This window comes from Crocuta crocuta, unplaced genomic scaffold (assembly GCF_008692635.1).
Source record: "Crocuta crocuta isolate KB4526 unplaced genomic scaffold, BGI_CrCroc_1.0 scaffold77, whole genome shotgun sequence".
Lineage (NCBI taxonomy): Eukaryota > Metazoa > Chordata > Mammalia > Carnivora > Hyaenidae > Crocuta > Crocuta crocuta.
The window spans coordinates 4,694,237-4,710,163 of NW_027532172.1; the positions used below are offsets into that span (position 1 = coordinate 4,694,237).

At 45.0% G+C, this 15,927-nt stretch overlaps 1 protein-coding gene across 5 annotated transcripts in view; it reads right to left on the reverse strand.

Moving 5' to 3' along the window:
* Positions 1–2,055: 2,055 nt before the first annotated feature.
* KIF9 (kinesin family member 9) overlaps positions 2,056–15,927 on the reverse strand; it is a 53,340-nt gene continuing 39,468 nt past the window's right edge. For all 5 annotated transcript variants that reach the window (XM_077777322.1, XM_077777320.1, XM_077777321.1 and 2 more), the window contains 4 exons: positions 14,154–14,330; positions 13,589–13,704; positions 13,078–13,182; positions 2,056–2,362 (listed from right to left, as the gene is read on the reverse strand). In XM_077777322.1, the coding sequence (XP_077633448.1) occupies positions 2,312–2,362; positions 13,078–13,182; positions 13,589–13,704; positions 14,154–14,330 (449 nt within the window). In that variant the 3' untranslated portion in view covers positions 2,056–2,311. The remainder of the gene's footprint in view (positions 2,363–13,077; positions 13,183–13,588; positions 13,705–14,153; positions 14,331–15,927) is intronic.

Sequence of the window (15,927 nt, forward strand, 5' to 3'; positions counted from 1 at the left end):
CAGGTTGTATTCATACATGCATGTGCAGACATGTTCATGCACGTGTGTGTGTTTAATCTTTGGAGCTCATGTTTACCAGGGTCTTGTGGGAGTGTTGTGTGGCTCGATAAAGCGTACGTACAGATTTTTTTCTGCTAGATGTTTTATCCTTGGGCTAATTTTTACCCTTTCCTCAGCCTGGTGGTTCCTGGACACAGTGTAAATCTGAATCCCAAACCTGTGCATGGTTGCAAATTCTTCCAGGACCTGTCCCCCTTCATCCCTGGAAAATTTTCCCCTGAAAGTGGGGAAACTTTTTCTAGCTTACTTCTTCGTGAAGGATGAAGCCTTCCAAGTGCCAGCTTTATGCAGAAGTCCCACTTCCAACTCCCTATGGGCCATGGGCCAGAGCCTTATTTCTCACATGTATGTGGACATTAACACTCAAGGGCAATAATCCACGCACAACCTTCCTATCCCTAGCAGCCACAGCTAGTCCCCATGCTGACCCTGTGGGGTTTCAGTTCTCCAGCTCCTGGCAGTCCTTTCTTTCCTGCAAATTTAGCTTTGCACTGAAAAGAATTTCTACTTGAGCCAGCATTTCTGTTTGTAGCAGGAGTATTTTCAGGCTATCTTATCTGTCCCATGTTGGAATTGGAAGTCCCCTCAGGGGTGATTTTGGTGGTCAGATTAGCTGAGCAGGAACTGTTTTCTAGAACAACAGGCCCATCTGAGTGGACATGATGCCCCCTAGCTCCCTGTCACGTTGGGCGCATCTGCTCCCGTGAGGAGTGTGTGGAGGCTTATCCGCCAGGCACCAGCCTGGCTTATTTCTGTGGCTCTGCCCACACGGATGATTACTTGGTTCTCTCTGTGTCACAGAGGCCTTTGTCATAATGAATTGAGCTAGAGACTGATGTGCCCAATTGCCATGATAGAGGCCCAGCTCGCCTGGCCAGCAGGCCCCAGGACTAGGTGTCTAGGGGTCCTAGGGCACGATGTCCAGCAGGGCCATGCCATTGCAGCCAGTGGCAAGGAATGAAGGAAAGAGGGGCTGGTAATTCCACAAACAGCTGCTTCCTATGGCCCCCAAAAGACGATGTACCCCATTTGCTATGGCCTATTTCCTGAGATGCCCTAAAGGCCTGGGAACCCCAAACAAGTCCTGGTAAGAGCAGGGGCAGCCGAGAAAGGAAAGAATCAGAACTTCCTGCCTGAGGCCTCTACTAGCTGGGAGGGCAGGCAGAGGCTGGGCAGACTTGTCTACTTGGCCACGATCAAAGGAAACATGAGGACTGACCAGTAGGGCTGTGTGTACACCATTAGTGCGGTCAGTAATGGTCCCCACGTGTATCATCCAGGGGGATGGAGGGGCACTTCAAAGCCGTTCTGCGAAGCCTCGGTGTAGTAGGAGTCTCTGAAAGCTATTTTAGGACCATTATGTATCCGTCAGTGAAAGAGAAAGGGGATGAACAGGAAGAGGGTAGAGACCTCACGGATGCCTTTCTACTTTCTCTTTTCCACAAACCCCCATCCACCTGCTCACTGCTGGGCTGAAGGACAGGGTCACCAGGTGTTTGAATGGACTGATGCCATCCAGTTCAACCTTCTATCTGGTACAGGTTCTGCGACCTCCTTACCAGACACCCCACCCCCACCCCCACCGCTGTGGGGCTCCTGCTGCTCACTTCATGGTAGCGCTGCGCTCATTTTAAGCCTCTTCTTATTCTGAGATAAAAATCTGCCTTTCAGCCATTGCCACCTAGACCCATGCCTCTGCTGGTTGCTGAGTAAGGAGAGCCTCCCACCTTCACTGGCTCAGGAACACAGAGAGGATGTCCTAAGGGAACCTACAGTCTGACAGGGACTGAGAGAACCAGGGCTCCTCAGACCTAGCTCCCCCCAAGAATGTCCATCCAAGGAAAGAGGGTAACCAGTGGGACAGAGGCGTGCCAGGAGAAGGGTGGCTGAGCTACTTTTTCCCTTTCTTACCAGAGACTCGGTTCTGACCCCACCTGTGCATAGGGAAGACATCCTCCCGGACAGGAAATAAAATTAGGTTCTTGAGTGAGCACCGAACGTCCAAACTGGAAAGTTATTTTATCCCGTCCTTGTGTATACAACAGTGAATTGAAACGCTAAGTGTGGTATGAAGATGTGTGTCCTGTGAAGGATGTTCTTGTTGGGAGGGAGGCCATTGCGAGTTCCCTGGGCTGGGCTCCAGCCTTGGCGCGGGCCGTCCGGAGCTCTGAGCAAGTGGTTTGGCAGCCCCCATGCTAGAGCGGCAGGAGTTACTGGGGGTCTTGTCCTTGAAGGCACTGGCAACAAATCCCTATTTCCTGTGTGCCTGCTGGAGGCCCATCATGGTTTTCAAGTAATTGTGCTGGACACATAAAAGGGAAGAAAACCAGAATTGATTAGGAGGTATGGGATGAAGACCCAGAAACCATGCCACTTACACCCACCCCACCATTCTTCCTGCAAACGTCAAATTCTGGGGACAAGGATGCCCCCTGATCAACCCCAATTCTGTTGAGAAATAATGTTCCATTCATCTCCTTCCATAGTTTCATCCTAAAGAAAGTGTGTAAAACTTTTAAAATGGTGTGGCAAGGGGCACCTGGGTGACTCAGTCGGTTAAGCGTCCGACTTCGGCTCAGATCATGATCTTAGTTTGTGGGTTCAAGCCCCACATCAGGCTCTGTGCTGACAGCTAGCTCAGCCTGGAGCCTGTTTCAGATTCTGTGTCTCCCTTTCTCTCTGACCCTTCCCTGTTCATGCTGTCTCTCTCTCTCAGAAATAAGTAAAACATTTAAAAAAATTTTTTAAATGGTGTGGCAGGCATATTTAAAAAGAGACATGTATGTTTCAAGGGCCTACTTGAAAGTTTCTGGCAAGAATTAGGTTAAAAAAGAAGAGGGTTCTATCTCCACAAGGGTAGGCACACATGTAGTCCATAGGGCCTTCCCTCTTCAAACCATCTAACTGTTCACAAATTCTTCCCTTGGAATACAATACTAGACTCTCAGAAAGCAGGCAGGAAAGGGGCACTGAAACAAACAGTGGGCAGTAAGCAAGTCCTAAAGCCAACCTGAAATACGGGAATGAATCCTAGATCTGCCACAGCATGGGAATGGAAACTGAAGCTCCCATATTAAACTGGAATTCTTTCTCCCCACCCCATGCCACTGTTTTTACTGTGGAAAAATACCTATATTACATAAAATTTACCATTTTAACCATGACATTTTAAAAATTATTATTTTAGAGAAAGAGTGTGTGCACAAGTGGGAGAGGGGGAGAGGGAGAGAATCTTAAGCAAGCTCCATGCTCAGTGTGGAGCCTGATGTGGGGCTCCATCCCCTGACCCTGGGATCATGACATCAGCCAAAATCAAGAGTCAGATGCCCAACGAACTGAGCCACCCAGGAGGCTCCCCCCCATCTTTACCATTTTTAAGTGTACAGTTCAGCTATACATTCACAATATGCAATCACATTCTATCATCCATTTCCATATCTCTTTTCATCTTGCAAATCGAAACTCCATACCGATTAAACACTTACTCCCCATTCCCCCTACCCTCCAGACCCTGGCAACCTCCATTCTATTTCCTGTCTCTGTGATTTTGGCTATTCCAAGCACCACATGTGAATGGAATCATATAGCTTTGGTCTTTTTTTGTGACTGGCTTATATCACTTAATGGCTGGACCATTTTGTATTCCTGCCAATAGCACACATACAAGGGTTTCAATTATTCCACATCCTTACCAATACTGGATTTTGTTTTTGTTTTTGTTTTGATTGCTGCCATCTAATGGGTATAAGATAGTATCTTTTGTTTTGATTTGCCTTTTCCTGATTTATGATGTTGAGCATCTTTTCATGCACTTACTGTCCATCTGTATGTTTTCTTTGGAGAAATGCTTACTCTTTGCCCATTTTTTAGTTTTAAAAGTTCTCTATAGGGGTGCCTGGGTGGCTCAGGTGGTTAAGCATCCAACTTTGGCTCAGGTCATGATTTCACGGTTCGTGGGTTTGAGCCTGCATCTGGCTCTGTGCTGACAGCTCAGAGCCTAGAGCCTGCTTCAGATTGTGTCTCCCTTTCTCTCTGTCCCTCCCTCATTTGCACTCTGTCTCTCTGTCTCTTGAAAACAAATAAACATTAAAAAATAATTTAAAAAAGAACAAGTTCTCGATATATTCAGGATATTAATCCTTTATCAAATTGGAATTTTTGAAGGAGGTTAAAATGGTCCTGGGTTGACAGTGCCCTGTGGCTAACTGCAAAATCAAGTGCAATTCCTGTCAGGGGGAAAGAATGCACTTAATGCACTCATGACTCCTACAGCTTCCATTCAATCAAACATGAACTTATGACTCAAACACACACACACACACACACACANGTCTCTTGAAAACAAATAAACATTAAAAATAATTTAAAAAAGAACAAGTTCTCGATATATTCAGGATATTAATCCTTTATCAAATTGGAATTTTTGAAGGAGGTTAAAATGGTCCTGGGTTGACAGTGCCCTGTGGCTAACTGCAAAATCAAGTGCAATTCCTGTCAGGGGGAAAGAATGCACTTAATGCACTCATGACTCCTACAGCTTCCATTCAATCAAACATGAACTTATGACTCAAACACACACACACACACACACACACACCACACACACACACACACACACACACACACTGATAAATGTCACCATGAGAGAAATTGAGCAAAATGGAAAACATTTTGACCTTGAAAAATCTGATCCTATATAGTTTACATATAAAAATATATGTGAAAGGTTTAAGTAAATATAAGATGAATGGCTCAAGTACAACATTTGCATATCAAGTTTTGCGTTGGCATGTCTTTCATTCTTTCTTCCTTTATTTTCCTTCCTTTCTTTTCTTTCCATTCTTCCTCCCTCCTCCCTCCCTCATTACCTCTTCCTTCCTTCTTTCCTTCCTCCCTCCCTTTCTCTCTCTTTCTTCTTTCTGTCTTCCTTCTCCCTCTGTCTCTCTTTCCTTCTTTCTTTTCTTTCTTGGCTCCACACTGGACTTGGGGCTTAAACTCATGACCGTGAGATAAAGACCTGAGCTGAGATCAAGAGTCAGGTGTTTAACTGACTGAGCCATCCAGGCGCCCCATGTGGGCACATTTTAAACATAAATATTGTCCAATGCAGAGTTCTCCTAGATATTGGAGGATGGTGGGAGAATATAATACTGACCTATAGAAATGCGAGATTCCTCTGCCGAATGATTTAGAATGTAAATGTTTATCTGAGACTTGGAAGTAAAGACAATGCAAGGTTATGGGGCACCTGGGTAGCTCACTCTGTTAAGCTTCTGACTTTTGGTTTTGGCTCAGATCATGATCTCATGGTTTGTGAATTTGAGCCCTACACTGAGCTCTGCATTGACACCACAGAGCCTACTTGGGAGTCTCTTCTCTCTCTCTCTCTCTCTTTCTCTCTCTCTCCCTCTCTCCCTCTCCCTCTCCCCTCTGCCCCTCCCTTGTGCATAGATGCTTACCTCTCTCTTTCAAAAATGAAATAAATAAGCATTAAAAAAAAAAGAAAAGAAAATGGAAGGTTTGTCTGGAATGTCAAGAGAGAAATTCATGGTGGTAGCCATGCAAATCCCTTTGGTTTGTCTTTTCTGTGATCTTGAAATAATTTATGCTAGTCAAAACAAGTTCACAATAATTTACAATAAAGAATAAAATTTTGGAAGCTCTTTCCTCAAAACCAAAGACCTTTTGGTCCTGTTACTCAATATGCAGGATGACTTTAACAAATTGATCAAAATTAACCTTACCAATAATGGGACAAAGCAACATCTTGTGCCTCTTGTTACAGACTGAATGTTTATATGACCTCAAAACACATTTGTTTAAGCCTTAATTCCTACTGTAATGGTATTTAGAGGTGGGGAAATTTTGGGAGGTAATTAGGTTTAAATGAAATCATGAGGGCAGTGCTCTCATGATGGTTTAGTATCCTTATAAAAAGAGGAAAGGAGAGAAAACTCTCTCTCTCTCCACAAACACATGCCTAAGAAAAGGCCATGTGAGCACACAGCAAAAAGATGGCTGCTTACAAGCCAGGAAGAAGGCCTCCACTAAGAAGTAAATCTGCTAGCACCTTGATCTTGGTTTTCCCAGCCTCCAGAACCATGAGAAAGAAATGTCTGTTGTTTAAGACCCTCATGCATGGTATTTGTTATAGCATCCCCAGGCTGAATAAGACACCTCCTGATATGATGTACCATGAAGAACATGAGATCATTCCTGTGGTATTTCTGCCCAAAATGCATAACTTGAACTTAAATCACAAGAAAACATCAGACAAACCTAAACTGAGGGATATTCAACCAAATAACTGGCCTGTACTCTTCAAAAACATCAAAATCATGAAACATAAGGAAAGACTGAGGAATTTTTCCAGATTAAAGGAGACATGGCACCTAAATGTAATGTGTGATCCTGGACTGGATCCTAGACCAGGGTGCAAGAGTAGAACAACTCTAAAAGACACCATTAAGTAAGTTGTCAAAGGTTGCATATGGACCTTGGATTAAATAATATTGTTGCATCATTGTTAATTGTCCTGATTTCAAATACTATATCATGATTATGTAGGAGAATGTACTTGCTTTTTTTTTTTAATGTTTATTTTTGAGACAGACAGTGTCAGTGGAGGGGGGCAGAGAGAGAGGGAGACACAGACTCTGAAGCATGCTTCAGGATCTGAGCTGTCAGCACAGAGCCCGACGCAGGGCTCATACTCACAAATTGTGAGATTATAACCTGAGCCAAAGTCAGAAGCTTAACCACCTGAGTCACCCAGGTGCCCTGAGAATGTACTTGTTCTTAAAAATTAACACTAAAATATTTAGGAGTAAAAAAACAAGAGAATGACATGTTCTAAAATTCACTGTGGTTATGGTTGCATTTATCTGTGGATATATGAAAAAAACCACTGAGCTATATACTACAAATGGGCGAATTCTATGGTATTTAAATTATATCTCAAAGTTTTAAAATATGGTTATTCACTTATTTATTTGAGAGAGAAAGACAGAGAGTGTAAGCAGGGGAAGGGCAGAGAGAGAGAGAGATGGAGAATCCCAAGGAGGCCTTGAGCCATCAACAGGGAGTCCAATGTGGTGCTCAACCCCATATACCACAAGATCGTGACCTGAGCCAAAATCAAGAGTCAGATACTCAACTGAATAAGCCACCCAGGTGACCCAGTTTATTTTTATTCTCTCTTCTAGGTTTCTGATTAGATGTATGTTAGACTTTCTCATTATGTCCTCTGTATCTCTTAAAGTCTGTCATTTCTTCTAGCGTCTCATCTCTCTCTGCTATAATTTGGATAATTTCCTTGCATTCCTATTTCAGTTTATTAATGCCCTCTTCAACTGTGTCTAATCAGCCACTTGGTTTTTCTTCAAATCTGTTTTGACAGGTTTTATAAACTTTTATTTCATGCCCCTTAAAAAAAAGATAGGGCTCCAATATCCTTTCATGATGAAAATACTCAGTGAACTAGGTACAAAAGAGAGCTTTTTCTTAGAAGAAAGGTTCTAAGAATAAATTTCAAAGTGTGCTACTCAGAGTGTGTTCCCTGGACCAGCCACATCAGCATCATCTGGGGGCTTATCAGAAATGCAGACTCTCGGGCTTCACCCCAGGGCTGCTGCATCAGACTCTCTATTCTAACAGCCTGGTGATTCATGTGTACAGCTCAGAGTAAGAAGTACTGCTATAAGGCTCTTCTTTTTTTTTTCCCTAGAAAAACCTCATAGCTAACATCATACTTAATGGTGAAAGAATGAACACCTTTCCCCTAAGGTCAGGAACAAGACAAAGATGGCAACTTTCACCTCTCATTTCAGCATTGTATTAGAGGTTCCAACCAGGCAAAGTAGGTGAAAAAATATATATAAAAGACATTGGATTGGAAAGGAAGACATAAAACTGTTTGTATTTGTAGATGACATGATCTCCTATATAGAGATAATCCTAAGGAATCTACTCAAGAATTATTAAAATTAATAAATGAGTTTAGCAAGGTGGTAGAATACCACATCATTCTTCAAAAATCAGGGGTGCCTGGATGGCCCAGTCAGTTAAGTGTGCGACTTTGGCTCAGGTCATAATCTCAGTTTGTGAGTTTGGGCCCTGCATCAGGCTCTGTGCTGATCTGTGCTGACAGCTGGGAGCCTGGAGCCTGCCTCGGGTTCTCTCTCTCTCTCTCTCTCTCTCTCTCTCTTTCTGCCCCTCCCCTGCTCATGCTCTGTGTGTGTGTCTCTCTCTCTCAAAATAACATTAGGGGCGCCTGGGTGGCTCAGCCGGTTAAGTGTCCGACTTCAGCTCAGGTCATGATCTCACGGTTCATGGGTTTGAGCCCTGGAGCCTGTTTCAGATTCTGTGTCTCCCTCTCTCTCTGACCCTCCCCTGCTCATGCTGTCTCTCTCTCTCTCTCAGAAATTTAAAAAAAAAAAAAAGCATAAAAAAACTTTGGGGAAAAAATCAATTGTAATTCTGTATACATGCAAGGAACAATCCAAAAGTGAAATTTAAAATAACAATTCAATTCATAACAGTGGTGCCTGGTAGCTAACTTAACAGTTAGTCAAGTGTCCAACTGGTTTTAGCTCAGGTCATGATCTCACAGTTTGTGATTTCAAGCCCTGCTTTGGGCTCTGCACTGACAGTACAGACAGGATTCTCTATCTCCCTCTTTCTCTGTTCCTCTCCTACTCTCTCACTTTCTCTCAAAAATAAATAAATATTTTAATAAGTAAAATTCCCTTAATAATAGCATCAAAAAGAATAAAATACTTAGGAATAACCTTATTTAAAAAGTACAAAACTTTTACTCTGAAAAGTACAATTCCACTGAAAAAAATTAAAGACCTAAATAAATAGAAAGATAGCCTATGTTCATAGATTTGAAGACTGTATTGTTAAGATGGCAATATTCCCCAAAGCAACTGATAGATTCAACACAACCCCTATCTCAGCTGGCCTCTTTGCATAAACTGACAAGTTGGTCTAAATATTTGTATGGAAATACATGGGACCCAGAATAGTCAAAACAATCTTAAAAAAGAAGAACAAAGATGGAGAATTTCTACTTTGTAATTTCAAAACTAACTACAAATCTACAGTAACCAACACTGTATAGTATTGGCATAATGACAGACATATAGATCAATGGAATAGAACTGAGAGTCCAAAAATTAAACCCTCACATTTATGGTAAATTGAATTTCAACAAGGGTAAAAATATAATTCAAGGAAGAATGATCTTTTTTTAATAATTGACACTAGGAAAACTGGATATCCATCTGCAAAAGAATAAAGTTGGACCCCTGCCTCATACCATGTGTGCCCTCCACTGAGCCCAGCAGGGACAGGCCTCTTTACGGCCAGAGAAGGAAGTCCCTACATGGCAGTTACAGTCAATGATCTTTGAGGCTGGGCTATCTAGGCCTATTTGCCCCTCTTCCTTTCTCTCCCAAATGCTCTGGGAGACCCCTGCCTCCCCACAGAGAGATTTTCATGGACAACCCTGAGTGAGCTCTTTAGAGTCAGTCAGTGGGGTCAATGGGAGCAGCTTAGCCAGGATCTCCTTTCCCAGACAAAGTGCTTGGGTTCCAGCAAACTTTTCCAGACAGGCAGGGCCCTGTCCACTGATCTGGGCCTCCCTCCAGGGGCCAGGGTTAATAAAGCTTGATGCTCACAGCACAAAGCTAAATGGCTGTGTAGTAAAGCCACCCTCTCTTGTGCTGAGGGAGTTGGGCCAGGCTGCTGGGGTGGGCAGGGGACCCTGCTCCAAACCACCACTAATTAGGCCAGGAATGTACATTTAATCCAAGAAGAGCCAACTAGGTTTTCCCTCTGGAGAGCAGAAAGTAAGTAGTCAGGTGATATACTAGACATTGGAACTGGGAAGCTTTGGAAAATAGGAGCCAGACTGGGGCCAAAGACTGTGGCTAGACATTGAGAAGTGAATGACAAGAACAGATAGGGGAAGCAGTAGACCTCAGGAAGATCAGGGACAGAGAGAGGCCTGGAGGCAGAGGAGCCCAAAGCCTGTTTCCTGCAGGTGAGCTCTGTGGCCTGCTACTCAAAATGTGATCCTGGATGAGCAGCACGGGAATCATCTGAGCCTTATTAGAAATGCGGAGTCTCAGGCTCCACCCTAGACATGTTATGTCTGAATCTGCAGTCTAAAAAGTATGTACAAAGCAGGAAAACAACCTTCTTGACCTCAACTGCAGCAATTTCTTACTTGACACATCCCCAAAGGCAAGGGAATCAAGAGCAAAAATGAACTACTGGGACCTCATCAAGATTAAAACCTTCTGCACGGCAAAGGAAACAATCCATAAAACTAATAGGCAACCAACAGAATGGGAAAAGATAGTTGCAAATGACATATCAGATAAAGGGCTAGTATCCAAAATCTATAAGGAACTCACCAAACTCCACACCCAAAAAATAAATAATCCAGTGAAGAAATGGGTAGAAGACATGAACACACAGTTCTCCAAAGAGGACATCCAGATGGCCAACAAACACACGAAACGATGCTCAGCGTCCCTCATCCTCAGGGAAATACTAATCAAAACCACACTGAGATACCACCTCACGCTGGTCAGAGTGGCTAAAATGAGTAAATCAGAGGACTCTAGATGCTGGCGAGGATGTGGAGAAACGGGTACCCTCCTACACTGGTGGTGGGAATGTAAACCTATGCAGTCCCTCTGGAAAACAGTGTGGAGGTTCCTTAAAAAATTAACAAGAGAACTCCCCTATGACCCAGCAATAGCACTGCTAGGAATTTACCCGAGGGATACAGGAGTGCTGATGCATAGGGGCACATGTACCCCAATGTTCATAGCAGCACTCTCAACAATAGCCAAAACATGGAAAGAGCCTAAGTGCCCATCAATAGACGAATGGATCAAGAAGATGNTAACTAAATATAAGGAGAATGAATTCAGTAAGGAGAGGGCTTAATTATGACTCAAAATCCAGAAGCCAAGAAAGAAAAGATAATACACTTGATTTCATAAAAATCAACAGAATAACTACAAAAAAAAGAACCAGATAAATGACAAACAGGGAAAAATATTTGCAACTCATAACATAAAGAGCCAATCTCCCCAGTATTCAAGACTTCCTACAAATTAATAAGAATAATGATCAATATGCAATAGAAAGATAGGGGCGCCTGGGTAGGTCAGTTGGTTAAATGTCTGACTTCAGCTCAGGTCATGATTTCATGGTTCATAAGTTCAAGCCCCGTGTCAGGCTCTGTGCTGACAGCTCAGAGACTGGAGCCTGCTTCAGATTCTGTGTCTGCCTCTCTTTCCCTGCCCTACCTCTGCTCATGCATGCTCTCTCTGTCTCTGAAAAATAAATAAAAGTTAAAAGAAAAATAGGTAAAAATATGAAGAGGCAATTTATAGGAAAAGAAATGAAAATGTCTCTTAAACATACAAGGAGAAGCTCAACCTCACTCATAATAAGAGAAATGTAAATTTCTCTCCTGAGAGATCATTTTTCACCTTTCAGACTGGAAAAAAACAAAAAGCAGGATAATACATCTTGTAAGTCTGTAGGGGTACAGATGGGTCCAATTCTAGGCGATCTGGCATCATCCATTAAAAGTACACATGTCCTTGGGGCACCTGCATGGCTCAGTTGGTTGAGTGCCTGACTTGATTTCAGCTCAGGTCGTGATCTCACAGTCCTGAGGTCAAGCACTATGTAGGGCTCTGCTGAGCATGAAGCCTGCTTAAGATTCTCTCTTCCTCTCTCTCCATCCTTCCCCAGCTTGCACAGGTACTACCTCTCAAAAAAAAAAAAACCCAAAAGTACACGTCTTTGTGACCAATAAATTTACTTCTCAAACTTATCTTTCACATATATTCATATATTCACTCATATGTGAATTCACATTTCTACAAAGTTAATCATCACAACCATATATGTATTGTAAACAGAGGGAACCACCTAAAAGTTCCTCAATATGAGATGGGTTAAATAAGTTTTGATATATCCTCACAGTGAGATACCAGTATACAGCTATTAAAAAAAAAAGAAAGAAAACAAGCAGCTATGAGTTGACATAGAATGATCTTCAGGATACACAGTTAAGTGAAAAAAGCAAGATACAGCACAATGTGCAAGGGGAACAGTAGAAACAAGTGACCAAGGTTCCCTGCCAGAGCGGGTTGGTGGAACTGAATGGATAGGAACTGGGTATTTGTATATATACTTATATTTTGTGTATGTGTGTGTGTGTGTGTGTGTGTGTGTGTGTGTATGTTTTTTTAACAGAGAGAAAAAGAAAGAACATGAACAGGGGAGGGAGACAGAGGGAGAGGGAAAGAGAGGGAGAGAGAGAGAGACAGAATCTTAAGCAGGCTCCACACTGGGTGGGGAGCCCAACATGGGATTCAGTCCCAAGACCCTGGCATCATGACCTGAGCTGAAATCAAGAGTCAGACGCTAAACTGACTGAGCCACCCAGGGATCCTGTATTTATATTTTTTACACAGTGAGCTCTCTCGAGCAGTCTCCCCATGTATACCTGCCACCTGCTGTATGGGAACAGCCTGTGGGCACAGAGAAGTTCACAGCACACAGGCTGTCTGTGTTCTGGCTCCAGACTAAGCCTCAGGAGACCGAGCCCCTCTGCTCCAACCCAACCTGCTCAGGGAGGAAAATGCAGACCCAGCCCATGACCTGTCTAGCTTTGCCTTCAGCCCCATGTGGGCCTCTGTCCCCTGCCTCCTGTTCATGGTAGCCCCCATTGCAGAGGTTGTCCCCAGCAGGCAGACCCTGTCCTGGACTAAAAACCACACATGGACCAGCTTAGCTCCTAACAGTCATGTCCAGGCCTGGTCCCAGGACTCTGGAGTCGGCAGGAGATCCCGGTGACTCTGTATTTCCCTCAGCTGGCGTGTTCCTTTGCCTTTCCAAAGTGAGAAGTGTGATCTTGGGTGTCCTACTAATGTGCTCCCCAAGGACCCACCTTCCCAGAGACATGAACCCCCAAGTTACCTTCTGTTCTGTCTTGGCTTTGGCATTGTAGAAGGAGATGGAGTCAGGGCCCTCGGGCAGCAGCATCTGCTGCAACTGGCTGAACTTGTCCTGGTCATCTTCTCCCTAGAGGAGGCTCAACTCGGCACAGTCCCTTCAGCCTGGCACTGTCAGGATTGACCCTGACAGGGCCTGTGGGGAGCATCAGGGCAGCCCCTCGCAGGGTTTGCAAATCCCCGTGCAGGCTAGCTCATGACCCCAGCCCCAAGTTTGTCAGATACTCTGTAACTGCCATTGGGGTGGGATGAGCCACCCCAGAGAGGTGACGGCAGCAAGTGATGTTTCCTGGGTTCCCATCTTCTCAATACCTGGGGAGAGACCTATACCTGTCCCTTTGCTTGGGCCCGCCATGCGTGAGGCTGGGAGCAGCATGTACACTGCCGTTTCATGGAGAAAACAGAGGACAAAGGGTACTGCCCACTACTACCCCATGCTCATCCATTACCCCCACTCATGCCCTTGTGCCACTCACCAGAGACATGAGCCTACTGACAGGCACCATGCCCGGCCGGATGTTGCCACCTGGCTTCAGTGCCATTTGTAGGTCCTCAGGGATGAAGAAGGACTCATTGTACCAGATGTCAAATTCTGCAAGCAGGCAGGCAGACAGCACTGTGAGCTGTGGGGGCATCTCTGAGGGGGCAGGTAAAGCCTGTGTGTGCTGGTCACAGGCTCGCCCTCTCTTCACTTCCTCTTCCAGGGACTCACCCTTTCCTATCTCCTTCCCCTGCCCTCAGAGGTTGTTTTTTGTTTTTTTTTAAGTTTATTTATTTATATATAGAGAGAGAATCCCAGGCAGGCTCCACGCTGATGAGGGGTGCAAACTCATGAATCACAAGATCATGACCTGAGTCAAAGTAAGATGCTTAACTGACGGAGCCACCCAGGTGCCCCTCCTGGAAACACTTCTGAAGCCTCTGTCCAGCCCCAGCCTCTGTCAGAGAGCAGCTCTGAAGCCACAGCTGGAACTCAGGGGGTGGCCTTGCCCTCTGCCTCCGGGACCTCAGGTGGCCAGCCGACCTTCCCAAATGACACACCTGTGAGCAGGCGGTGACGACACTGATCCACCAGGTGCTGGCAGTACTGGATCTCTGCCCTGAGGTCACGCAGGTCCTGATACTCAGTACGGTACTGCTTCTTGAGGTCTTTGAGCTTCAGGATCAGCAGGAATTCCTCCTCATCGATGATCATCAGCCCCTTGTTTTCATACTCACCTGCAGGGATACAGGAGGTCAGAGAATGAGGTTCTCACTTGGGGTGTGGGGAGGAAGGTATTCTGGAAAGGCAGAACAAGGTGCTGGCAAAACACGAAGACCAGAGACCAGAGGAAGGGCTGGGGTGTGGTGTGGGGGGTGGGCACAGCACCTGGCCTTGTGAGGCGGCCAGGGCAAGTCTCACTAGAAAAGGGGGCTCAGGTCAGAGGGGCCACACTGGCACCTTTAAGAACAGGAGGGGTGAGGGTATCTGGGTGGCTTAGTCAGTTATGCATCCGACTTCGGCTCAGTTCATGGTCTCTCAGTCCGGTCCGTGAGTTCGAGTCCCACGTCGGACTCTATGCTGATAGCTCAGAGCCTGGAGCCTGCTTCAGATTCTGTGTCTCCCTCTCTCTGCCCACCCCCACTCTCTCTCTCTCTCTCTCTCTCTCTCAAAATAAACATTAAGGGGTGCCAGGGTGGTTCAGTCAGTTAAGTATCCGACTTTGGCTCAGGTCATGATCTTACAGCTTGTGAGTTCGAGCCCCACATTGGGCTCTGCTGACAACTTGGAGCCTGGAGCATGCTTGAGATTCTGTGTCTTCCTCTCTCTCTCCCCTCCCACACTCATGCTCATTCTTTCTTTCTTTCTCTCTCTCTCTTTCTCATAAATAAATAAAACTTAAAAATAATAATAAACATAAAAAAAAGAATAGGAGGGGTGGGTAGAGGAGAGGGTAGAGATGGCCCATACTTTACGCTTAATGTTGATCTTAAACCTCAGTGGCCAAAGATAATTCAGTAAGCACCTTGAGTAAATGAATGTTTTCCTTTTTTGTAAATTATGTACATGAACTGCCAGCACTGGCTAGTACGCAAGGCACTTGAGCAAGGTTCCTTATTAATTACAGTGGCTGTAAATCTGTATCATGTCGAGTGCTGTCAGAGGCTTCAGGAGGATGGGGTCAGTTGTGCTATTTATCAGCTCCACTCATTGTTTCTGCATGGCCTTTGAAGGTCTATCAGTTTGATGAGGGTCGCTGAGTTAAGATAACATGACACGGTCTGCGGAGCCATGCACTCAGCCGGCCACTGCCCACAGCACCTTGAAAGCTCAACATAGGCATCATGTCAACCCTAGCAGGGAGTGTGGGGCTTCTACCCCCAGGACCCCTGAAGAGAGAGTCCTGCATGTGACTGAGGTGTGTGGTGGGGGCGTGCAAGGCAGTTTCCAGGTCCCTTCCACTGATGTTTGCTGGGGAAAAGTTAAGACACTGTCACAGACACCGTATATGGAGAGCCAACTGGGACCTTGAATTGGGACCAGTTCAAGGAGTCTGGAGTGTGAGGGGGTACAGTGTGGAGTGACCTGGTCTGTGTACTGTGGGCAGTCCCCAGTGTGGTCACTGTGACAGACACAAATCCTTTAGAGTAATACTGTATAATATTCTGTTGACATGGGGAGGGACTGTGAGCACCCTGTGTCCCACTGTGGGGGAAGGGGTTATCTCTGATTATGTCCAAGCAAAAAACTTCAACCTAAAATGATTTTTCAGGGGCACCTGGATGGCTCAGTCAATTAAGCATCCGATTTGATTTTGGCACAGCTCATGATCTC